Source organism: Arvicola amphibius, chromosome 9 (assembly GCF_903992535.2).
Source record: "Arvicola amphibius chromosome 9, mArvAmp1.2, whole genome shotgun sequence".
Lineage (NCBI taxonomy): Eukaryota > Metazoa > Chordata > Mammalia > Rodentia > Cricetidae > Arvicola > Arvicola amphibius.
The window spans coordinates 37,363,988-37,390,109 of NC_052055.2; the positions used below are offsets into that span (position 1 = coordinate 37,363,988).

At 52.4% G+C, this 26,122-nt stretch overlaps 1 protein-coding gene across 1 annotated transcript in view; it reads right to left on the reverse strand.

The window, feature by feature from the left end:
* Positions 1-2,565: 2,565 nt before the first annotated feature.
* The window catches only part of Cacna1i (calcium voltage-gated channel subunit alpha1 I), a 101,274-nt gene continuing 77,717 nt past the window's right edge, over positions 2,566-26,122 (reverse strand). The window contains exons 23-36 of the mRNA XM_038342051.1: positions 24,823-24,912; positions 23,284-23,476; positions 22,476-22,627; positions 21,176-21,285; positions 20,441-20,574; positions 19,254-19,324; positions 10,012-10,090; positions 9,355-9,476; positions 8,353-8,727; positions 7,938-8,099; positions 6,904-7,026; positions 6,094-6,262; positions 4,317-4,510; positions 2,566-3,204 (exon numbers count right to left, since the gene is read on the reverse strand). Of these exons, the coding sequence (XP_038197979.1) occupies positions 2,566-3,204; positions 4,317-4,510; positions 6,094-6,262; positions 6,904-7,026; positions 7,938-8,099; positions 8,353-8,727; positions 9,355-9,476; positions 10,012-10,090; positions 19,254-19,324; positions 20,441-20,574; positions 21,176-21,285; positions 22,476-22,627; positions 23,284-23,476; positions 24,823-24,912 (2,613 nt within the window). The remainder of the gene's footprint in view (positions 3,205-4,316; positions 4,511-6,093; positions 6,263-6,903; positions 7,027-7,937; positions 8,100-8,352; positions 8,728-9,354; positions 9,477-10,011; positions 10,091-19,253; positions 19,325-20,440; positions 20,575-21,175; positions 21,286-22,475; positions 22,628-23,283; positions 23,477-24,822; positions 24,913-26,122) is intronic.

A 26,122-nucleotide genomic window follows, 5' to 3' on the forward strand; every position in this document is an offset into this window, starting at 1 on the left:
CCTGGACCAGAGCAGGAGATAGCAAGAAGGCAGGGCAGGCTCCGTCTGGCTCCAGAGGCTTGTCTACAGATGTTGTGTGCCCTCCAGCCCCCACACCACACAGCCTGGCGAATTGACAGCTTTCGGGTACTGGCACCTGCGTTCCCATTCTCCTCACATCTAGGCCTGTGTGGATTGGGAGAGTTTGTGCTTTGGTGATGGACAGGCTTAGCCTGAGCCCGCAGCCTCAAGCCACAGTGTTGAAGAAGGGTTGCCCGCCCAATCCTTGCCCATTACAACCCATCTTGCCAGCAGCTCACACCTTTCCTGGCCCCTGACTCCCCACTCACAGACACAAGGCCAGATACCTGGGATTGATCCTAGAAAACCCACCCCAGGTAGTTTCTGTGCTTCTGGGCTCAGCAAATCTTTCTCTCTAGATGCCCTGCCGTACCTAGCTACAGCCCTTGCTTAGACCTTGCCCATTTCCCTAAAACAGCCTTCAACACATCTGCCTGCTCTGGGGTCGTGTCACACAGTTCAGCGTGAAGGTATAGATGCCTGAACACCTCCACCTAGCCCCAGAGGCACGACAGGGAGAAAGCTGGCTATGAAGAGCCGCATAAGCACACACACACACAGGGGCAGCCTGAAGATTGAGCTAGATGATTGACGTTGTACCCAGAAAGCAGAGGGCGGAAGGTGCTATCAAACACCACTGTTGTAAAGCCTGAAGACCATGAGCCTGGCCCAGCCCTCTCTACCCCAGTCAACTCCACACTGGGCCCTTGGAGTCACCCTCCCTTCAACCACAGCTGTGTGTGCACAGTCCAAGTGTTCAGGCTAGTGCCCTTCACAGGTGACTCGGGCTCTTTGCTGCCAGGGCTGAATGGCTGCTGCACTCACCCAGAGCCTCAGTTTACCCATGTGTAAAGTGAGTTTAACAACCACCCTCCCACTCCTCACCTCTAAGCACTTGGCAGGCAGTACCCCTCAACAATCCTCTTCTCTTGGCTTCCTCACAGCGCCCTGATCCCAGGGTCCCTGTGCCAGATCGGGACACCCCAGAGCCTACAAACACAGCTGCTGCTCACTAGCCTGGCTAGAAGCCCACTTCTGTGAAGTCAGAATCCGGGAGCAGGGACAAGAGATGCACATGCTCTTAGCAGGACCCACAGCAACCCTCAGCGATGTGGCTGAGCACCCCACATCACCGCCCTTGTCAGTAGGCCACCTGCAGCAGCGGGCCCCCCTCTTCTTCAGGCTGATAGTAAACTCACCCACTTAAGAGCTGAGCCTGTGAAAGTCAAGGGCTCGATACAGAGTAAGTTTTTTAAATAAATGGGTAACCATTCCAATAAAAAAAAACACCACCCATCCTGAACTTCGGAAAGCACTACCATCGGGAGACCCGACATGTAGCTTGAAACAGCGAGACATATTCAAGGGTAAGCGGGAGTCGGAGGATGTGAATGTCTGGGTAACTGGGTGGAGCTAAGGGTGCTGGGGTGGGGAAAGGCTGGAGCCAGGCTTTAGGCAGGTGCTCAGAGACCCCTTTAGATTTGTTGTTACCCCAAACACTCCTGAGGCAGGGGTGGGGTTGTTTAGGGTGAGTGACCGTAATCCCCAGGAACTGCTGCAATTTGAGGCCTTCATGGAGGACAAAAAATAGAAAGTTCTCATGTAACTGACAACCCAAGCTCAGGGAATCTGTGTGGGCCAAGCCAGTCCAGAGACCCCTTCACCTGTCCTCTCTCTTGCATGAATTATTCCTGTTTGCTGCCTTCCTGAGGGGTTGATCCCCCCCTCAAGTACTCATAGAAGTCAAAATTTGACCCAAATTCTGAGGCCCCTGCCCAGCTTCAGAAATGCCCTGTTCCCCAACCCTGCTCTAAGAAATAAGACTAAAATCCCCCCCCCCCGTTTTTTCTAAAGAGAACGTCTAACTGGCTAACTAAGAAAGTCTGTGTGTCAAGAGTGTCTACAAAAGACTTCACAACAACATGACAGTCAGAGGAACAAGACTGACACCCCGACATGTGGGTAGAGGCTGGGGATCTTAGCAGCGTCTCCTCTTTAAAAGGGAAAAAAAGTGCACCCTGAATTGCTTCTCTTCTGACTCCTGGGCCCTGAACGTCCTCCCAAGCTGCTCTCAACTGAGGGAGATACCCGAAACTACAGCCACCGAAGCCACAGCAGGAGCGTCTGTGCTGTGCAGGCCTGTGTCCTAATCAACAGACGAGACCCCATCTGGGCCCTGGCCTGCACCCTCAACTTTAGCACTTTCTGGAATTCATAAGCTCTCCGTAAAAAAAATAAATAAATATATGTCTGTCTCTCTATATATATATGTATATATCTGCATATACACTGGAAGGGCCACGGACGGGGCCGCATCTGAGCCTCAGCTAACCCAGACCCTCCTCAGTCGCCTGCCCAGTGGCCCGGCGCTGGCTGGCCCCTATGCCACTCCCAGGTGTGGGCAAAGTATTGCTGTCTGCTCCCTGGCTCCTGAGGTAAAAGAAGGCAAGATGGGGCAGGCGGGCGGACAGCAGCTGGCAGGTCCCCCGCAGCCCCTGCGGCCCCTCATCTTTTCCTCTTGCTTGCAGCATCGGTTGACTCCAGCTCCCCAGGAGGTGGCTGTGGCTCAGGTGCTGAGGAACCCAAGCCTGAGGCCAGCTGGGCCTGACCTGGTGGGTCCTTGCTGCGGTCTGCAGCCCATGATGGGCTCCTGGCCAGGCCGCGGGCTGAGACTGTGATGCCAGGTCCAGCCGCTAGGCTGCTGGTACTGCTGAACTTCCTGGCGGGGGTGAGGCCCGGGGGTGGCAGCGTGGGTGGTAGACAGAAGAGAGACGTGAGCGACAGGCTGCTGAGGGTCTCGGAGTGCTCACTGCCTGCACCCCCGCCGCCTGCACCCCCGCGGCCCTCCTCATCAGAGGGGTCCATGGAGTCGTGGTGGGTGCACCCGGGACTGGTGGAGCCCCCGCTGCTGTGGCTGCGCTGATGGGCTCTCAGCCCACGCAGACTAAACAAGCCACGGCCCCTTAGGCTGAGACGGCGCCGGGTGGCCGGTGACAGGCCAGCACATGGCCCTGGCACCTGGACCGGCGGTCCCAGGGCATGCCGGGGACTGTCGCTCAGTGTCAGACTGTCCTCCAATGTGGTCTGCAGGCTGCCCGCTGAGCTGCTAGGGCTGGCATCCAGTGATGTGTCACTCACAGTCGCCTGCAAGGAGGTAAGCAGGGATGAGGCTCCCTGAATCATCTTCCCCTGGTCTTTAGTGGACAGTCTGATGATGGGGACCCAGGATGCTTCCCTTCTCAACGTATCCAGGATCCCACAGCATCTCTTCTGCCACATCAGCAGTCCCTGAGACCTCTCAGGGCAGTTACAACAAATGTCAAACAGGCTCTCTGTCCCCTCTGGGCAGCCTGAGCCATCTTTCCTAGTCCCAGTGTCCAATGACAAGACCTTCCCTCTTATAGTTCCCAGCTGACTCCCAGCCACCCACATGTCCAGCATCACTTCCGCCACCTGTCCCTTCTTCACAAGCCCTTCTACCAGCCCTGCTCGTACCAGCTGCTTCATCCTCTCTCCTAGGTAAGCCTCCAGCCTTTGCTCGCTCTCCCAGCCACCCTTCACCTCCCCACAGTATATACTCCAGCACTCATTTGCTCTGACACCTCTCCTTCTGCACATACACACACGCGCACACACACACACACTCTTAAACCCCAGTCCATTGCCTGCTGCAGAGCACAGCCTGGTGAACCTGGAGATTAACTGTGTCTCACTAAGTGATTATTAGGAAGCCTGCAGGCCAGTCTCTACTGTTGTATGAGATCACACATGGCCCACCAAATGTGCTGGTGGATTTTGGTTTCATGCTCCAGAGGTCCTCTGTGCCCAGCTGGCATGTGAGCTGTGGTTCCAGCCATCCTGATACAGACGACCATACAGCCAAGACTTCCCACTTCCCAACCTGCCCCTCTGCAATCAAGCAATTTACAGTCTACAAGCAGTCTAGCAAGGACACCCCTACCACCCACCAAGAGCACTCAAGGCAAGGTCCCTGACCCCAGCACTGTGTTACCCCACAAAGCGTCCTCAATGCCATTCTTTCCCTCATCTCAAGCTAGGACCCCTGATTCAGTCATCTCGACAACCTGGGGGCTCCTCAGGAGCTGGTCCTACTCATACACATCTTTGGTGTCACCTCTCAAGTCTCGGAGGTTCCCCAACTTCCCAGACTCAGCTGCTGTGGCTTTTTTCTGTTCTTTTCCTTCCCCTCCCCACGCATCACCCGTGGCTCTTCAGAGTCCAGGAGGTGCCTGTACCTGACGCAAGAGGGTGCAATTGACACTTGGAGACCTCAGGGATGCCCAGGAGCCCTGAAGGGCGATCTTGGGCAGGGTCCCTGCACTCATGCCCGGTTCCTGTCCCTTCTGGCTGGCAGACACAGCAGGGTGGAAGAACTCAGCAGGCATCTGCAGGAGAGGGCTGGAAGCATCGGGGCAGAAGGGACTCGACGCTGCAGGGAAGGAAGAGGAGGTGCTGGGAACGGCCCAGAAGGTAGGCACAGAGCACTAGCCCTCACGTGAGCAACTCAACAATGGCTGTGAGAAGACTCTGGGCAAGTCTCCAAATCGAAGCCTCGGTTTCACTCTGAGCATGTCTGTGAAGAAGTGTCTAGATTGGGTTGAGGCGAGAAGACCCACCCTAGCCGTGGGTGGCGCCATCCCACAGGCTGGGGTCCTGGGATGAATGCAAGGGAGAAAGTGAGCTGAGCGCCAGCATACATCTCTCGCTCTGCTTCCTGCCTGTGGATGCCATGTGACCTGCTGCCCTGTTCCTGCTGTCACTGCCTTCCTCGTCATGATGGACTGGACCCTTGAACTATGGGCCAAAATAAGCACTTCCTTAAGTTGATTTCACCAGGCACCTGGTCATAGTAGTGAGAACAGTAACTAACACAAAAGGAGGGACGTGGGGAATATCAGCAGGTATGGAACACCTAGCCCAGCACCATGCACACAGAAAGTATTCAATCACTAAAACTCATTATCCTTTGGGCCCTGACAACTCCACATGGCTAAGTCAGGCCTGGGGCCTCCTCCTGGACAATGCACGGTAGAGTCTCAGGTCTGTGTCAGGCCCTGTGCTGATGATATAGAAGCCACTGGGCCTGGTCTGCTCCACTATGGATAGAAAGGGACAAGGCCAGGTTGGAGGAGCCTGAGGCAGGACAGACTTCTGTATGCCAGTGCCAGCAGCTCTGCCTACGGTCCCCTCTGAACCTCACAGAATGAAGAAAGAATGTGGGCTTCAGAATATATGAATATTCACAGGCTGCCATATAGGCTGTGTCCTGGTAGGTTGCCGACATACTGAAGGAATGTGCAAATAAACAGTTAATTGAATACTCCATCAGAACAAGCCTGGGATCAGACCCTGGGCTCAGGTTTTGAGATCAGGAAATTTGGGGTCCTGGCACCCCAGCCATCATGCCCAGTAGAAGTCACTGGCTTTACAGAGGGTCCATGGAAAAGCCGGTCACCCAGACATCCCAGAAGACATCTTGGGGTGAGTTTGGGGTCTCTGGGGTCACTCTTGTGTTAGACTGTCTCCCTTTCTCCCCAACCAACCAGTGATGCCACCCAGATTCTTGTCATCCTCCAAGAGGGAGCACAAATGACAGGCAAGCCAGCTCAGTCCCTTGCTATATCCCAAAACACAAACCAGCTGTGGAAGAAGGCTTGGGGTAGAGTTCTTTATCAAAGGGCCGTTGAAAACACCAGTCTTCCTGTCATTGTGTCCCCCTCAGATTATTCTCTATTCCACCTCAATAATCTGTAAACCTTCCTTCTGCTTGATAATAAAGGCTGTGTGCGGCAAACTAGCTCCCTTTTCATCACTGACCACAGGAAGCTCAGCGTGTCGCTTCCTTCAGCCCGGGCTTCAGCTAGCATTAGCTCACTGACTGCTCCTTTACTACCAGTGTAGCAGGCCTGAACCCCACTAGCTTCTTTATGGTGGGGGAACCTCCACCGCCTCCCTCATGAAGCAGATGCTTAGGATCAGGATGTGGGGAGCTGACAGGGCTGAAACCCTCACCTTGGCTGCTCTCGTGTTTGAGCCAGGACTGGACGGGATTGAACGGGATGGCCTCCATCTCGCACTGCAGGCTCTCTGGGCCTGCAGACACTGGTGCACTGGCAAAGGGGAAAAAGCATTCATCCAGATCTCCTGCCTGCAAGGGCTCCTCCGGAGGCTCTAGCTCACCCTGCAGGCAAGGGAGGTAGGTAGTATTGAGGGAGACAGAGGCAGGGTTCCTGCATAGCTATCCCCATCCCTACCTCGGAAGTCCTTCCTCTCGCCTCCTCCACCTGACCAGCAGTCACCACCTTCCAGTCCTCAAGTGGAAGGTCCTGACCTCTAGGAAGCCCTCTTGGATGCTCCCGGGCAGCTGTGGTTCCCCTGGCTCCTCCCTTCCTGACTCTAACGGCCTTGAGACAGTACCAGCTCTTCTTCACACCTATAACCAAATGCTAACTCAATGTAGTGGTCGCTCAGGCTGAAGGCATCAGAGCAGAACATTAAGTGAACCCCTGCCTTTGCCAGAACTCCGTTTCCACATTCATACTTAGGGAGAGGAGTTCATCTCTGGCAGCTGCCGGGGTCTTGTACATGGAGCAGAGGGTTATAGCATCTCTTTGCCGACTTTCTCAGTTCTGCAAGTTCCTTGAGAGCCACCCAATGTCCACTCTGAGGCAGATGGGCTCATGCTATCCCAACCTGCAACTTGCTTATGTCTGACAGAAGATGTGGCCTCAATTACCTAGATTGTACACACCTGAACCCAATCTGGCCAGATAAACTGGCACCACACATGGAGAAAAATGTAAGGAACTCCTAGCCACTTACCTTGCTCTCCTTGGGGCCCTGTGGGCAGGCTGTGGGGTCCTCAAGACTCAGGTCATCCCCCAGCAGGATGGACGAGGACCTGTCTGAGTTCAGGGAGAAGGCCTCTGTCTCAGCCAGCTGCACCTGCAGGGGGAGGTGGTGGCCTCGAGTCACCCTGGGGCTGGGATGGGACAGCCTGGGCCTGGAGCGCTGAGCAACAGGTCCCTGAAAGGACATGGGGCAGTGGTCAGAGTGGTTCGCAGGCCTGCTGGGCATGGATGGTGGGCACACTCTGTGTAGGATCCCAGCCTGGGTGACACATGATGGCACAGGGGCCACTCCAATGGAAACCAGGTCTGAGTGGCCCACCTTGGTGTCTGAACACAAAAGAAGACATGGTACAGCGAGCTACAGAACTCTGTTGTCCACTTGCACCAGACCAAGAGTCCTTAGAGCTGGGCTGGGCGTGTGAGGGCTGTGAGGGCTACATGTACTGCATGTCCCTGCAAGACTTGCTAGCCTGAGGAATCCGTTTTAAGTCATGGGGCATGAAAATTGAGTAACCTCCATGTTCAGCTCCTGCCCAAGGGATGACCTCACAGCCACTGATCCTATAGAACACCATGGGCTGAGCCCAGGAGCACACGTGAGGGGGAGGAGGTATATAGGAGGAGCTCTTGGGAATAGCCTGGGAGATGGCCCCTGAGCAGGGTGGGGATGAGCTGCCTCTGAGAGGAGGCCCAAGAGAAGTATTGAAACACTCAGGGGGACCATAGCCACTAGGGAAGAAGAGGAACCAGGGACCCTTTCATGGATCACAAAGGACAAAATGCCCCAGAGGGGACACAAGGACGAGCAGCAGATGCTTCTGAACACCTTTTATACCCAAGGTGCTAAGGCGGGTTCTCTAGGCGACACCACAGGGCCACACTTCACAGACAAACCACTATGACCAGTGGGACCAGTATGTTGCTAGGGGCCTAGAGCCACCGGGTCCCTCAACACCTCACTCCCAGGTGACTCCCGGGAGCCAGCTCCTCTCTAGCTGCCAGTACCTCTTGCTTGTCATGGTGACACTTGTCATGGTGACACTTGTCACAGCCAGCAGGCGAGGAGTAGTGGTGGAAGACGGAGCCGGACAGGTTGTCAATGACGGTCAGCTCCCCCTCCAAGGAGTCCTTGATGATTAAAGAGACGCTGTCCAGCCACAGGGTCTCCTAGGCGGACGGGGCAGGGTGGGGACAGGTGGGATTATCGGCTGGGTCCCTGTACTTTGGGGTGGGTAAAGCAGAGCTGCCCTCCCGTTCTCTGTGCCCACAGCCTGGGATGGAGCCTCTCACCACAGGGTCACCCTATCTTAGAGCTGAACACAGAGGGACCCAAAAGATAGGGCACCTCCAAACCCAGCTGCCCAGCTGGCCCCGTGGCGCCTGCCCTTTGAGCCCCATTCACCTCTCAGCCCCTGCCCACCTGGGCTGGAGAGTAGCAGTGTCGGCACAGGTGACCCTCGGTGTCACCCCCAACGCCCGGCCCTCCTGATCCACTACTGGGGGCTCCTGGTGAGTTAGTGGGCAGCCTCGGGCCAGGACAGGGACACGGGCCAGGGCCGGGGCTGGGGCCAGGGCCCAGGCCATGGGCCATCTCCAGCTCGATTTCAGCATCCATCTCCGCGTCCTCCTGGGCCTCCTTGTTGCTATCGTCCAGATGTTTCATGAGCACAGCTACCACCACGTTGATGAGCACGAACTGAGCCGTGAGCACAAAGCTCACGAAGTACAGCGGCGACACGAACTGCAGGCTGCTGAGGCAGCTGCGCTCATCATGGGTGCAGTCTCTCAGAGTGTCCTGCCACAGGGATGCCACACACAGGGTCAATGCCACCTACCACACCTGCCCTGCCACACACCCCACCTCCATAGCACAGAGGACCCACAAGGCTACCAGAGCTCAGGCACACACGCACACACACACACACACACACACACACACATGCCCACATGCGTGCACGCATACACACATACACGCACACACTCACGCACGCACGCACGCATGCACACCAAAGGGCCTAGATTAATCCCCCTTCTAGCAGCCTTTATCGACTTCATGCCCATAGGAGCCTGAGCTTCCCTTAGCTTCAGCCAAGTCTCTAGGGCCCTAACCTGGCCCTCTTCATGCCCTACTGGGGCTGATCCCACCTCTTAGAGCCCCTAGCAAATCTGAGAAGAAGCATGGGGTTCCTCAGGCACCCATTGCTGCTTTTCAGGCCAGCCCGGGAAGGTCCTGCCTGACCTCAGCAGGACTCTGTTTCACTGGCATCAGGAGGTCCGGGATGTCTCTGGACCCTGACTCTCCTCCCGTGCACAGTAGCATACTGGGTGTCTGGATCAGTCATACCACCATGCATCCAGGACTTGAAACTAGCTGATCCCCCCCCCCCTTGTAGATGGAACGGCCCTGCTAGCCCATGAATACCTTCATGATTCCATTCCAGTTATCGCCCGTGGAGACCTGGAAGAGTGTGAGGAACGCCATGCCGAAGTTCTCGAAGGTAGCGTGCCGGCTCATGCCCTCACACGGGTTCTCATCATTGCAGACTGAGAGGGAGAGGTGGTCAGCTTGTCCACCACCAGCACCCCAAGCCGCCACCCCTCAGCATCCTCTCAAACTATCCCCTGCAGCCATGTGTATGTGGACTGTGCCCAGCCTACAAATGGGACAACTGAGGCTCAAGGAAGTGGTGTCTGGCTGGGGTCTCAGTCTTAGGAGCATGTGGCTCTTCTATCCAATAGTCAGCTCCTGAGAGAGGTAGTGGGGTGAGATGAGGATCAGCCCCTCAGGGAGCCCTGATTTCTGGAACTGACTTTGTATACAGGACTGGGCTCTGTTTTGGGGGTAGCCCTGGTTCCAGACAGGCAAAGGCTGGAAGCAGAGGAAGGAGGTTCCCCAGAGGACCAGACTGCTTGAGTCCAGAACTCCACCACACAGGTCTGATGTACTTTCATGAGCCAGGCCTCAGAAAATACCCCATGCTAAGATGGGGTTTGGGTGAGGAGTCCTGCTAGTAAGTTATCTCCCCCACACAAGGGCCTTGGGTGGCAGGCTGAGGAGCCTGCCTTAGGCATCACTCACCCAGCTTCCCAAAGAGCTCCACTCCCAAGGCAGCATAGATGAAGAAGAGAAGCATGAACAGGAGGCCCAGGTTGCCCACCTGTGGAGAGAGACGGCTGGACTGGGACCAGAGGCCTAGGGGTATTCAAGGGGAGAAGGGGGAGGCCTGAGGGAGAATGCGGAGTGGGGAAGAGGAGTCCTAGGTCTGGAGGAAGGCAGTGAAGGTGGGGGATCCCTGGAGCAGGGGGGTAGAGATGAAGGACCTCAGGTCAGGGTGACAGAGGCAGGGCCAGGCTCGGGGCAGCTGTATTGTTACACCGGGCTGAGTATCCATGTCTGTTGTCTCCTTGTAACCTCCTGAAGGACAAGACTAATGAATCATAGGTAACTGAACAAGAACTGAATGTTTAAAGTCTGTGCCATGAGAATATCGCTTGTTCCAGAAACCTATGAGGGAGTAGGGATGACTCAGTGGGTGAAGTGAGCAAGCAGGGGACCTGGCTACAGTCAGCAGCCACGCAGAAGCTGGGCACAGCGGTGTGCATCTGCCCTGCTGATGACAGAGATTGACAGGAGTCTCTGGAGTTCATGGACCAGGTATTCATGAGCTCCAGGCTAGGAAGAGACACTGCCTTGAAAGAAAAAGAAGGAAGGAAGGAGGGTGGGAGGGAGGGAGGGAGGGAGGGAGGGAGGGAGGGAGGAAAAGAAAGAGATAAAAGAAAAGAAAAAAGAAAGAAGAGGAAGGAAGGAAAAAAGAAAAAAGAAAGGAAGAATGAGAAAAAGAAAAGAAAGCAAGGTAGAAAAATAATAGAAGATACTAGATGCCACACCCTCACACACATGTGTATACACACACATACACCATCCACCCACCCTCAAATGAATCTACATGCCATCTCAGGTGAAAATGAGACAGACTGAGAGCTGAAGGACCTGTTTAATTACATGGATCTCAAGTAAATGATCAGAGATTCAAGCCCTTTGTTAGCCTGGGAACAACTGGATGAAGTCAGACTTGCCTCCACAGGCCAGCACAAAGCTGGTCACAAAAAGGAATTAGGAGAGGAATCACACACACCCGTGGTCCCAGGAGCCTCCTGCAAATGTAGTCACCCCTGTCCCATGGCTCCTACAGGACAGAATGCCCCAGATTCCGAGCCTGGTTCAAACCCATGCATCAGTGAGAGACTGACTTTACCTCATGCTACGGATGAGCCAAAAGGCATTCCTGCCCTACAAAGAAAATCCCTCCTGGTCCTGGAAAGGCTCTCGTAAATTGAGCCAGGAGGTGGTTGAGGTAATCACTATAAAGAAAACCCCTGTGGATCACAGACTGCTCTAGAGGAGGCCTTCCTTCCCAGCCACTCCACACTGCATGCAGACTAATTAATAATATCCTCCTCATTAAGGACGCAAGCACTTAGTGGATACTGCAAGCCACAGTGTGTGGCCCTGACAGCCAAGGAAGACTCCGTCTCACCAAGGCCCACAGAGCTCATCTTCTGCCCTGCTCGGACTTGGCCGGCCGTGTTTCCTAACCAGAAGCCGGTCCTCATCATTCCCATCAGTCCCCTACCTTCACCCTCAGGCCCTCGGGGTCTGAGAGCCCCAGCAGCCTCCTCATCTGCCTCCTTGCCTCCAGCCTTTCCTCCAGTCCCCTCACAAAGGCAGCTCTGCTTGAAGCCCCCTTGTCCAGATACTCCTATGGCATACAGAGTCCACAGCACAATGCCTCCATGTGTTTTGTCCCAGAGTTGAAAGCCTGCTATGGCATCCCCCGCCCACTCCCTTCCCAGGATGATCTCCCTACTCCTTGATTCCAACCATGTGGAAATGGATGGCTGGGTATCTATGTGCCGTGTTCCGCTGCAGGGCAGATGCTTTGCCCCTCAGCCTCATCTCTCAAAGCCTAGTCCAGGCCGCCTCGCCTGAGGAGCCTTTCCTGATGGCTTCTCCTTCTGTACTGGGCAAAGTCTGTAGGAAGGGGCTGAAGTTCCATTTTCACAGCACTCTACAGTGTCCGTTTGTGGCGACTTATATTGTCAACTGACAGAAGCTAAAGTCATACAGGACATGAGCCTCTGGGCATGTCTGCGAGGGAGTTTCTAGACTGGGCTAAGGGAGATGGGAGGAAACACCCTGAATGTGAGCAGCTGAGGTCCTGGATTGACTAAAAAGAAGGAAGTGAGCTGAACACCATTGTTGGTCTGTCTCTGCTTCCTGAGTGCAGATGCCATGTGACCAGCTCCCTCAAGCTCCTGCCGCGATGTCTTTTCTGCTCTGATGGACTGTACCCTTGAACTGGGAGCCGAAATACACCTGTCCCTCTGTAAGCCTCTTTGGCTGGGGACTTTGTAGAAGTAGCAGGAAAAGCAGAAAACACACCATTTAACAGCATGAATGTATGCTGGCAGATTTTTTTTGGGGGGGGGACAAGCCCCTCTCCCACAGCCACATGTCACTTGGCACAGGCTTATGTCATTGTAATTACCATCATGTGGCTCCAACTTGAGCTGGGGGCTTCCCCCACTATCTCCAGGTACCCTGTGTCAACTTAGCACTGGCCTACAGAGCCCTGACAGGATGCTCAGGGGTCAGGGAGGCTGGACACACACCCATCACCAACACACCCTCATTCCCAGTTGTAGCGGACTCTTTGACCCACGAGCCAAATCCTACTAAGAACGCTGGAGCTTTAGCTGTCTGACATCTCCAGCCTTGAAAGACTGTCACACCCTCATTCACAGGTGAAGAGGCCAAGGCAGGAGACATTATGTCACCCGAGGGTCCCAGGCAGGGTGTTCAAGTTCAGGCTTCAACTTACTTCCTGTTTGCACTCAGAACATGCATTAGGAGAAACCTTATATCTCTCAGCAAATGTCCTTGCCTTCAGCCAGACTATTGCTTTCCTTTTGAAACTGGACAGACTACTCTCTTCCTGGACTTCTCGGACAGTGGACTTGGGACAAGGTACTGTGACCCATTCCTTCTTAGTCATGCCTGGTTGTCTCATCCCCCTATTGGGAGAGACTTATTACAAAAATTACAGGCCCCCATGTCCCCTACCCACCTTACTTAGAATTCTACTTATCCCCACGCCGTATTCTTGTGCCCTCTGTCAGAGGAATACCTCCTCCAATCAAGTTTGGTACCCAGAAATGATACTCAAACTTTGGGATACCTGCAGAATGTGTAGCAGCAGTACCCTGGAGTATGGACTGAGAATAATCCACCAGGACTGGCCATCCACTGAGCACCAATTATCATCCAATTACTAAGTGCTACTGCCCAGTATGGGTCAAACAGTACCCTGTGAACCAGGAAACCAAACGGGGTTGTTAAACTCAATACCAGGCTACAGAAAGCAGGGATCCTCATCCCCTGCCATTCCCCTTGGAACACTCGCTGCTCCGGGTCCAAAACCAGGCACTAGGGACTACAGAACTATGAAGTATCCCAGAGAGATAAACAAAAGGTGTATACAGCCCAACCCATGGTTCCTGACCCCTACGCCCTCCTGAGTCCCCTGCCACCAGAAAAACAAGGATGTATTGTTCTGGGCTTAAAAGATGCCTTCTTTTGCCTCATTTTGACACCTATATGCCAGTTCATTGTTGCCTTTGAATAAACTGATCCCAAGAGAGGGTTTACAGCCGATTACAGCCAATTGACCTGGACTAGGTTGTCAAAACTTAGCCCAAACTCTTCAATCAGGCCGTAAGTGAAGACCTCCTGACTTTTTGGCAGAGGGTTCCAAAGAGCACCCTGTTATGTTATGTGGATGACCTCCTGATGGCCTCAGAAACAGGGAAAATGTAAGAAGGCCAGTGGGGGCCTGATAGACAATAAAGGTCCCAGGATACTGGCTCTCAGCCAAGAAGACCCAATTATGTGCGCCCACCCCAGGTCACCTACTGGGGTACAAATTGGAAGGAGGCATATGAGCACTTTCCCAGAGCCAAACCTAGACAATCCTACTAACCCCCCCCCCCCCCGACACACACACACACACCTCAAACAAAGAAACAAGTGCAGGAATTTCTGAAAAGGTCAGGTACTGCCACTTGTGGATACCCGAGATCTGGAAGGTACCTAAGCCACTGTATACCAGTACTGCTATGGTGGCACCCAGTCACTACAATGGACTGATCCTGAATGAGGAGCTTCTGAGGCCTTGAAGAAGACCCTCATTTCTGCACCAACCTAGCCCTCGTGGATGTCTCTAAGTCCTTCAACTTGTATGTGAATGAGGCCTAGGCACTTGGACCCTGGAAGAAGTCAGCAGCCCACCTGTCCAAAAGACTGGATCCTGTTTCTGCCTGTTGGCCAGTTTGTGAACAGTTGTCTCTACAGCCGTGTTAGTGAAAAGCCAACAAGCTGAACTTGGGCCAGGAACTGTTCCTAACCACCCTGTTCCTCTGCAGAGGCCTTGCTGAAGGGGAATCCCAAAAGGGTGGATTCCGATACCCCGATAATGCCCTATCAGGCAGTTCTGGACCAGGCCCATATCTGATTCTGTAAAAGTCATCAGCCTTGCCAGCCTGTTGCCAGATGATAACCCAACAGAGCCCCTCCATGACGGCCTGGAAGTGACTGATGAGATCCAATCTGCCACACCTGACCTACCAGATGTCCCACTGAGAGAAGCTGGAGCGGTAATGTACCCTGATGGAAGCAGTTTTGTTCAAGACAGAATCACGTATGCTGGGATGCAGTTGTCACCTTGGACAGGATGGTGTTGAGGGACCTCAGCACAAAGGGCTCAGCCTCTGGCACTAACTACACTGGGGGATGGACAAAGCTATTATTTTTCATAGTCCTTGTCCATGGGACCCCTCGATCAAGAAAGGGGACTCCTCACCTTGACTGGAAAGGAAATAAAAAAACAAAAAGCAAAAACATCCTGGCTCTACTAGAAGCCATATGGCTGCCAAAACCAGTACCCATTGTCCACTGTGACAGGCATTTAAAAAAGGAATTCCCTAAAGGCCCAAGGGAACCAGTAGGGCCTCTCCAGATCTTACCCTGACCGAACCCACATTTCTCAAGTGCCCAAACTACGCACAGGATAAAACTAAGTGGTCAAAGATGTAAGATGTCAAATGGGAGGCAAATGCACGGTGGGACATGCCAGACAGGAGACCTGTACTCCCTCATGCTATCAGGAGACAAATGGTCACCAAACTCTACCAGGCCACCCACCTGGGGGCATCCAAAACTGCTTAAGTAGCTGGTGTCAGTAACTGCTAAGTTACTCAGGTCCAGATATGACATCCTTCCAATAGACAATCTTGTCAAAGACACTGTGTCCAGAAGCATTACTTAAGCACGAATGAATCCCAAAGGAGGAAAAAAAGCCCAGAAGGAATCCATGCCTGAAGAAGCAGGGAACCATGGAAAGCAGACTTTATAAAACCTACGATTCATGGGTTTAAATATTTGTGAGTTTTCATAGACACCTTCTCTAGATGAGTAGAAAATTATCCTACCTGAACAGAGACGGCCTCAGTGGTCACCAAGAAATTCCCCTAAGAGTTGACTCAGATTCAGATTGCCCCTCTCCCTGGGGTCCAGGCCTTCATGGCCAAACTTTCCCAAAATCTAGCAAAGGTCCTAAATGTTGACTGGAAACTACATTGTGCCTATAGGGCCACAGAACCCAGGTCAGATAAAAAATGAATGGGACCTTGAAGGAAACTTGAACTAAATGTCCTTGAGACTGGCAAAAATAAAAAAGGGCCAACCTCCTACCACTTGCCTTTCTAAAGGCCAAGCGCACCCCATATTGAGGATATCACCCCACTTGAAATTGTGTTTAGGAAGCCTCTCTGTCTCCTCCCTAAGCTAAGAGATGCTCATCAGGCAGAAATTTCTAACCACTCCCTCAAGTCCTTACAGGCCTTGCAACAAGCCCAGAGGACTATTCATCAGATGGTTCAAGAGGCCATGACCCTGTTCACATCTGAGCCTCCCAACAAGTTACAGCCTGTTGACCTTGTGTGGGTAAAGGGGATCCTGACCCAGAGCCTGGAGCTAACATGGAAAGTGCACCCTGTGGTCCTCACTACTCCTACACTACAACATTGCAGTGTTGTCCTATGACTTCACCAAACCCAGTTGAGGCTACAGAGGACAAAGATGGATGGGCTGTCACCATGTCCTCCAACCCAGTAAAGATAAGACTGACACGGGCCGTAAGATTATGATTGTCCTATTTTGTCTTCTTTGTGTCCCTATGGGAAATCCTCAAAATCCCCAAGAGCCAGGACCTTGCGTAAGAGAACTAAGAAAGAACGGAACTGGAGAGCTGACAGCCAGTCGATATATACACTGAGATCAACTCACCTTCTGGGTGGGTTTCTGTAAAATAAGACATCCAGAGGCAACTAGAAGGACAGGCTGCAAAGGAGTATGCTCCTGGGGCTGTTGATCCACTTTTGAGGAGATGGGGCTCCAATCTACCCAATACTATGTGTGCTCTACTGATGGCCCCCCAAACTGCCAAGAGCCAGGCGAATGCCACTGTGTTCAGTGGGGTTATGGACCCAAGTCCTCCTAAGGGCACACTGACCCTTTCATGGTCCTAAAAAGAAAATCATCATGGTCTGCCTGTAATTTCACTAGCCTTGGGCAATGCAATCCCATATCCATAAAGATTAGGGCCTGGCAGAAAACTGAAGGTCATTATTGGGAAACTGGCAGAACCTGTGGACTCAGGTTGTATGTGAGGAGTCAAGACCCAAGCGGCAAATTTACTATCCAAACAGAACCTCTACCTAGGGTCATCTGGCCCATGTGCCCCAAACTGGCCCATCTTGGTACCCCTGTAATATGAGCTCCCTAAGGTGGCAAGCCCCAAAATTCCAATAGCTGCAGGAATTCCTTCGGTGATCATGGAGGGTAAAGGTCCAGGAAGCAGCAGAAGCCAGCCCCTCAGTGTTTGGGATGCTGGAAGGAGTGTATTGGTTCCCGAGCCATTCTCAACAAGACAGGTGATGCCTGCTGGCTATCTCTGCATCCCAAACCCCATACTATGTTGGGATAGGAACTAGTCAAACAGTATGCTCTACTTCCATTCCTGAAAACTGTAAATGGGACCAACCTAAGCTCATCCTGGGAGACCACCAAGAAAAGACTGCTCAATGACACTAAGATCCCCCCAAGGTAGCTCCCCCTTTGCAGATTCCTGTAGCCATACACGGTAGGGTAACTCCAAGAACAGCAAGCAAGTGTATTTCCAGGCCCCAACCACTACTTGGCTTGCACGCATGAACAGCTTAACCAAGTGTGTATCTTCTGAACGGTTTGCACTGGAGGAGACCCCACTCCTTGAGTCCTTACATGTGCCATTCCACAGGTGCTCGTCTGTGATGAAGAACTGGGCAGGACTGACTTAAATCTAGACGGTGGGCTGCCCTGTACATGGCAAGCCATCCCCATTTTCATTCCCCTATTGGTGGAGGAATGCAATCACAGGCTCCGCTGGAGTTGGAACTTCAGCCTTAATTGTAGGGAATAAAAGCTTTAAGGAACTCAGTGAGTGAGACCTAGGCCATCTGGGAAATTCTGGTCCCCATCTGGAAACTCAGGTGGATTCCTTAGTGGAGGTTGTACAGCAAAACAAGGAGGTCTCTGCAGGGCACCGGGAGAAACCTGCTGCTTCTGTGCCAACAAGTCAGGGTGATTAGAGAGAGCTTAGCCATGATCAGAAATAACACGGAAGAAAGAGAAAAGGACATCAAGGATCTAACAACTGGGATCAATTCTCGTTCTCCTGGTCCCCTGGTTAGCCATTCCACCTACAGCCGGTGTTAGGCCAGTAATCCTTTCTCCCTTAGCCTGCACTGGAGGACCCTGCTTGCTCAACTGTCTACTCAACTATGTAAAGCAAAGAATAAATCCTGTTAAATTTCTTAGTGTTGAGGGGACAACGTAACCCCATGCCCCAAGATGACACCAGTTTGACTCATGCCCATAGAACCAGTAGGGAATGTAACAGGCTTCCAGACCTTGGCACACTGAGACCATGTTATAGGCACCATCCTGACCCTAAACCCAGCACATAGGCCCCAGCACCTGCCAACATGGGAACAAACTCCTAATCCATCAAAGACCTGATCCATAACTCTAAGGAAGTCTCTAACTGCACAAATCTTGCTTTCTTTTTTCTTCTGAGTTACGCTTCTTGCTACCTGAAGTGTGCCAACCAGAATGTGCTTTTTCTGCATAAAAATCGAAGAGCTGCCAGGTAGCAAGTCTTTTAATCTCAGTCCTTCAGGAGGCGGAGGCAGGTGGATCTCTGTGAGTTTGAAGCCAGTCTGGTCTGCAAAGCAAGCTCCAGGACAGCCAGGGCTACACAGAGAAGCCCTGTCTTGAAAAAACAAAAACAAAAATACAAGAGCTTAGGGTTGCACTGTTTGGGCGAGTTCCCCATGCATCGCTGGACAGCGATAAGGACGTTATATTTCCAGCTTTAAGAGTGCCTGTGTGGTGGTCTCTGGTGGGCTTACCTGTGACATTGGGAAGTTCACACCAAACTCAAGATCAGTTCTCAAGGCATAAAGTTCCCTATGTGCATCATAATGAGCGATGTGTGCATTATGTGTGCATTATGTGTGCATTATGTGTGTATTATGTGTGCAAGGGTCAGCTCAGCACAGGCACTCGGCATGATTGCGTGCAGTGGGAGGGGACTATAGCTGCCCAAGCACCAGTACCAGGGAGAAGACAAATGTCCTGCTCTATGAGCCAGATCCCAGCTCACCTTCCTCTGGACAGGGACACGGTCCTCTCACTCAGCCTGAGGCTTGTGCTTCTGCCCCTGGAAGGCTGTATGGAAACCTCACTGTCCATTGAATGACATCTTTCCATAAAGCCACTTTTCTAGGCTCAGCTCCAAAGTTACCTTCCCTGATTTCCTAGGGGGTAACCTGTGCCTCCTCCCTTCTGGGAACAGAACACAGGTCTCTTCCCATAAGACCCTGAGGTGCCTAGCACCCCTACAAACCTAGGGGCTCCTAAAAGTACTGTAGAACGCCTCAGAGTCCTCATACAGCTGGACATAGAGTAGATGCTGGTAACCATGTTAAGAGTTCCCAAAGAGAAGCAGGAGAGGCTCAAATAACTTACCAGGGAGCAGACTCTGCCCTGGGTCTTGGCAGGCCTGGAGAGGAGGAAAATTGAACCCCGCATCCCTCCAGGCCCAGTCCCACACAATAAACCCTCGATCTTAGGGCAGGGTTCCAGGAGGGTGTGGCTCTTACCTGGGGCAGAGCCTGTACCACCGTATCCAGTAGGGCCCGCATTCCTGTGGCCATCTTCAACAGCTTCAACACTGCGGGTGACATTCAGCCCTTACTGTTAGTTCAGGCTATGAGTGTGTATACACAATTGTATACATGCAAGTGTGTGAACTCGGGGAAGAGAGAGGACACAGAGCAGCATGTGACCAGAGTTCCCTCTTGGGCACCACACAGGAATATGGGTGCAGGGTCTGGAGAGATGGCCCAGTGGTTCAGAGCACTGGTTGCTCTTCCAGAGGTCCTGAGTTCAATTCCCAGCACCCACACGGTGGCTCACAGTTGTCTATAACGTAGTCCCATGGGATCCAATGCCCTCTTCTGGTGTGTAAATGTATCGGTAGACAAAATACTCATTTACACAAAGTACACAGATAACCATTTTTTAAAATAGTTTTTTAAAACTATTTTAAAATTTATTTAAAAATATTTTTTAAATATTTTTTAAAAGCTACAGCTGCAGAGTAAGGGGATTATGAACAAAACAGAACACAAAATGGGTACAGAGAAGTCCAAGACCACAACACAGACAGTGGAGTGAGGGGCACACGGGTATGTGGATGGACGAGCCAGTAACTGCTGTGTCAAAGATGGCTGACACAAGGGTCCACATCCCTTCCTGTCCCTCCAGGCTAAAAAGGACTCTGGTGTCACCCACAGAGTTTCTGTACGTCTCTCTCTGTAGAACATGAAGGCAAAATGGGCAGGAGGTGGGCAGAGGGAGGTGGGCAGAGGATCAAGAAGCATCCAGCCATCACTGTGGCAATAAGATTTTGAAAAAGTAGGGAAAATTTGGGGATGAGAGAAGGGATTCTGGGTGGGGAAAGAGGATTACAAGACACGTTGAGGGCTGTGCCCTGCTATGGTGCTGGAGAAGTGCCAGGTAGCACACGAACCTGGAACTGAGTCCTCGTGGTACAGCCTGAGACTCGACCACACAGATTGTTACCACGAGGAAGCAGAGGTGCACACAAGTATGTGGGGGTGGGCAGCTCAGTGTGCAGGAGGCTGTGCACACATATGGGTGACACGGGAGCCCCTCTTGCTCACACGCTCTGTCTCTCACCCTGTTCCTACATGCTCTCCCCTAGGCAATGGGGAATCCCCTTCCTGAACCTGCTTGTCTCTGTCCTGTCCTGTCTCGCACTTACCCCGGGCGATGCGCAGAACACGCATGATACGGATGATGGTGGGGTTGATGGGCAGAGCTGCATTGATCTCAATCTCCTCCAGTGTAATGCCCATGACGGACAGCAGCACAATGGCCAGGTCCAGCTGGTTCCATCTGTACAGCAGGGCAGTGGGAATGGGGAGGAAAGCACAGGGGCTCAGGCACCGGTGAGTGCAGGGTCTTCTCCCAGCACTTCACACTCCTGTGGGGCCTCCTACAATGTGTGAATACCCTTGCTTCTCCCCATCCTCTGTGGTACCAGTGAGTCTGCCTCCCCCTACACACATGCTTTTTTCTTCCTTCCTAAACAGGGAGCTGCCTGAGCTGAAGAAACATCTCTGGCCTATCTATCATAGGGAAGGAGGCATGGACTCTGACTTTTAAGTCTAAATCTTAAAATATCTAAATATCCTAAACTACCTTCAGGTAGCATTTGACCAATCTGTGGAGCTCTCTGAGCCTTGGCTGCTTCCTCTGAAAAATTAGTATGAAACAGATCATTCTCTATCTTCAGGTTACAGAGGACCCCTAGGAGATGAACTGAGACAACCTGTATCCATCCAATGAGATTTAATTGCTTCCTGTCCAGAGATCTAGTCAGCAACTAGGAGTCTGTGACCATAAATAACCAAATGTTACTGGCCCCTTCAGGTTGTTTCAAAGATCTGGACTCCTTCTCCACCCTGCTTTGCCCTAGTATGGCTCAGCCACTCACCGGTCCTTGAAGAAACGCCTTAGGCCAAATGCCACCAGCTTCAGCACAGCCTCCAGCACAAAGACAGTGGTAAACATGTAGTTGCAGTATTTGAGGGCTGTCTCTAGGGACTATGGGAAAAAGAGAAGCATGGTCCAGGATTATGATCTGCCCCAGAACTTTTCTACAACCAAAGAGTCTCTGTCTTTTAAGTGGAGAGTTTAGTCTATTTACATTTAATATAATGCTTTGTTCCTTTTTATTTATTTATATTCCTTTTCATCCCTTATATCTTTATGTGTGATATTCATTTCACATTATTTCCTTATTTGTGTTGGCCTGACCCAGTTGCTTCTCTCTGGTGACAGTATGGGATAGTGGTTAAGGATCCCCAAACCAGGCTGCATAGATTTGAATACTGGTTTAACACTTGCTCATTATTTAATCTGTGACCTGGGAAAGTGCTTGACCTCTCTGACACTTAGTTTCTTCAATTAAAAATTTAGAAAATCCCAGTTGCCTATCAGAAAGCTGCTGTGATGATTAAATGAGCTAACAATTCAATGCTGGGACAAATGATTGGTCGTTGTAAACTGAAATAATCCCATTTCTTCACATTAATTTGGAAATTCTATAATCACTGTTCACTCTGCCATGGTTCCCTTCCTTTTGACTTCATAACAGTCTTCTCTGTCCACTGAAATACAATGCTAAATCTTCACTTGGAGACTCGGTTCCACCTTTCCTGCCAACTCTGCCAAGAGGAGTCTTTTAGAAAGCTCCTTCCCCTTAAACTCTTCTCAGGCATGCTGTTTGACAACCACCTCAAGGATGCTTGCCATGGACCTGCCCCCAGAAAGTCATCCCCTAGACCCAGGGTACTCAGCGGGCAGTGGAGGACCCAGTAAACTTTGAACATAATCTAAGTTCCAATTCTATCTCTGCTATCTACTCTCTGAGGCTCAACCTCTTCATCTGGAAACCCCAGACACAGGTTCTCCCAGCATTGACATTACTGTGAGGATTAAAATGCACACCATGCCTTGCACAGTCCATATTAACACACCATAACCACTTGTGCTCTAGGCCGCTCACCAATGCCACCTCCCCCTCACTCCTGGAAGGAATGGCCATTTTCTTTCAAACTTCTAATTCACCAGCATCTCCTCCCCACAAGTGCCTGGCATAAGCACATCTTGGAGGGACATCATGGATGCTACAGTCAGCTAGCCCTCTACCCAACCCTGTCCCTGAGGTGGGATCCTGTTAAGGCTGGTTCTTACCATGTGACCTTAGACTAGATGGTGACCCCAAGACTCACTGTAGGCTGGTTGTAGTGCTCCAGGGACATGGTGACGACGTTGAGGCAGATGATGAAGGTGATGAAGATGTCCAGGTAGTGGCTGGTACACATGGAGTGGATGAGCAGCCTTGTGGGACAGTAGGTGGCATAGTAGGGCAGCCTCTGGGCCTCTGCAAGGAGCATGGGAGAGCAGCACAGACCATACAGGGTTGGACCAAGCAGAGAGAGGAGCACAAAGGAGGGAGAAAGCAAGAGAGAAGCACGCTGGCTCATACCAGGTCCCAGATGAGAGTTAGTGTTCCTCTACCAGCCAGGGCACCCACCAAGAGGGAAACCAGGAGATATCGGGGGCAAGTAGCAGAGATGTTAGGGCACACATTACTTCTAAATACCCAAAAGGCCCATGATAAAGACGCTAGGTCTGATAGGCAGAGACAAGGGTCCTAAGGCTGGCTATCCAGGGGTGGATGACTGTCCCAAAACTATACACAATTTGCATGAGGGAGAACATGAGGGGAGGTGTGTTCTGAAAGCTCCCACTCAGTGATGCCCTCAAGGAAGGCCTCCTCTGTTTCTGCCTGCACTGGACAACCTGGGGCTTCACTCAGGTAGACAATGGTGTCATTACTGATGGCCTCAGGTCACCTGCACAAGTAGATGCCAGGGAAAGGGGCCAGGCCATGGGCAGAAGATAGATTAAATCTCTGTTCCCTTCCAGTTCCAAAGACTCAACAGGCCTCAATCAGGTCCCCGCTAGGACACTGCCCAGTAGGCACGGCAGTGAGTAGAGAGACCCTGCCCATCCCAGCATCCACCAGCTGCTCACTACGGCGCTTCTTCTCCAGGCGCCTTAGCCGCTTCTCCTCGCGCCTCCGGGCCTCTTCGGCCTCCTGGTGCTGACGGCACTTGTGGAAGTTCTCCACAACCACGCCCACGAACATGTTGAGCACGAAGAAGCTGACGATGAGCAGGAAGGAGATGAAGTACAGCAGCATCCAGGGGTTGTGGTTGGTCACAGGCTGCAGGGGAGGCAGAATGAGGGCTGAGGAGGCTGATCTGCACAAGGCCACAGATGTGTGCTTGACTTCACCAAGCCTCGGTGTGACGGGGGAGTTAGGGCAGCTTGCCTCCAAAGGGTAAGGTGAAAACAACACAGCATGGGAAATGTCTGGCCTGGGCCTGACATGAGTAAGGAGGTCAACAAACGGTCCCCCTTCCCTGCTCCTGTGCTTGTTTTCTGCATACATTGGTCTTCTGTCTTTTCATTGACCTTCCACATATTCACCCATACAAGCATTCATCTACCATATACCCAAATCATCTATCACCCACCCACCTACCCACTCACTCATCCACCCATCTAGCCACTCACCCATCCATCCATTAATCCACCCACCCACCCATCTAGCCACTCACCCATCCATCCATTAATCCACCCACCCACCCATCTAGCCACTCACCCATCCATATATCCAATCCATCATTCCATTACCTACCCATCTACCCACTCATCCATTCATTATCTATCCAACCTATTTATATCTGCCCATCATCCCACCCCCTCATCCATCCATCTGTCTACCCACACATCTCTCCATCCATAAACCCAATCAGCTATCCATCTATCTACCCAGCCACTCATACATCTTTTTTGTTGTTGTTGTTGTTGGTTTGGGTTTTTGTTTGTTTGTTTTGCTTGTTTTTCAAAAGTGACTTTCTCTGTATAGCTCTGGCTGTCCTGAAATTCGTCCTGTAGTCCAGGCTGGCCTCAAACTCAGAGATCTGCCTGTCTCTGCCTCCTGAGTGCTGGAATTAAAGGTATGCGCCACCACTGCCTAGCCCCTTATCTATCTATCTATCTATCTATCTATCTATCTATCTATCTATCATTCATCTATCCATCTATCCATTCACCCACTCATGGACTCATCTATGCACCTGTCCATCCATCTATTCATCTACCTTCCCACCCACACTCACATCCAACTATCCACTCACCCATCCCCCATCCACCCACCAGCCCACCCACTTATCCATCTATCTATCCATCTACCATCCATCTATCCACCAGCCTTCCATACACTCAACTTGCACTCTACCACCCACCCACCCACTTATCCATAAACAAAGCAGAAAACTGAGCAGGAAGCAGACAGCTCAGAATGGTGAGTGGAGTCCATCGCTAGGAAGAGGAGAGAGGCAGTCAAGGGCAAAGGAACACTTACAGGCTTACTCATCACCACTGACCCTCCTCACCTCCTCTAGCTCCAGACCTAACCTGGTGGGTTCTAGAGGACCAAGAGCCAGAGGTGACTTCAGGTCCCTCCCTGCCACCCTCATCAGTTGTGGCCCAAGACATGCCCACCTGCTGGTCCACGGCAACAGCATCCAACCCATTATACATGATGTTCACCCAGCCATCCTTGGAGGCCAAGACAAAGAGGGACATCAGAGCCTGGAAGATAAAGAAAGGGGTAGGGGTGACAGATGTGGGTACATCAGGCCTCTGCTGTTCTGCCTCTAGGAGACCAAAAACAAAGAGGTCTCCCTGAGTGGTCGAGCTGTGCCCTTGATGGATGAGGCCTCTGTGAGCACCTCCTGTGTGCCCACTGTGCGCCCACGGCTGCTATTGTGGGGTAGAAGGTGAACTGGAGCCAGAGTCCTGAGCCACCCTCTCAGTTCTAGTAGTAACTGGCTGAGAGACGTCCAGCAAGAGAGTCCACGAACTCCCATGCTCCGGCCCACAGCAAGAGCACAGGATCCTGTGAGGGGGCACTGAGTCTTTAGATGAGACGCTTCCTGGCAAGCCTGGGGGCTGTGCCATTGTCACCCCAGGAGTCCCCAGCACCTGAATCAGAAGCTCAGGAGCCCTGGGCCTCAACCCAGCCTCTGGTGTTAACTCAGGTATGAGAGTGTGGACCTGTGAGTGAGCATCAGGGGATCTACCACAGGGTCACCAGCGGGGGCCACCAGGGGAGACACCAGTGAGGGACACTAGTGAGGGGGACACCAGTGAGGGGGACACCAGTGAGGGGACACCAGTGAGGGGGACACCAGTGAGGGGGACACCAGTGAGGGGGACACCAGTGAGGGGACACCAGTGAGGGGACACCAGGAGAGACACCAGTGAGAGGGACACCAGTGAGGGGGACACCAGTGAGGGGACACCAATGAGAGGGACACCAGTGAGAGGGACACCAGTGAGGGGACACCAGTGAGGGGACACCAGTGAGGGGGACACCAGTGAGGGGGACACCAGTGAGGGGACACCAGGAGAGACACCAGTGAGAGGGACACCAGTGAGGGGGACACCAGTGAGGGGACACCAGCGAGGGGGACACCAGGAGAGACACCAGTGAGGGGACACCAGTGAGGGGACACCAGTGAGGGGGACACCAGCGAGGGGGACACCAGCGAGGGGGACACCAGCGAGGGGGACACCAGTGAGGGGGACACCAGCGAGAAGGCACCAGCCTGGACCCTGCTTCTTCTTACATCCCGGGAGAACAAACAGCCCCCTCTCTGGAAATGCCTAGCTGCCGGAGTCTTTGTGGGGCTGGGAAATGAGGCCCTTAGGAGGCAGCTCTCACCTGGAACCATCCCCAGGAGGGGACCAAAGGCAAAGCAGGACCCTGCAAGCTGACTGAATTATTAGAAAAGAGAAG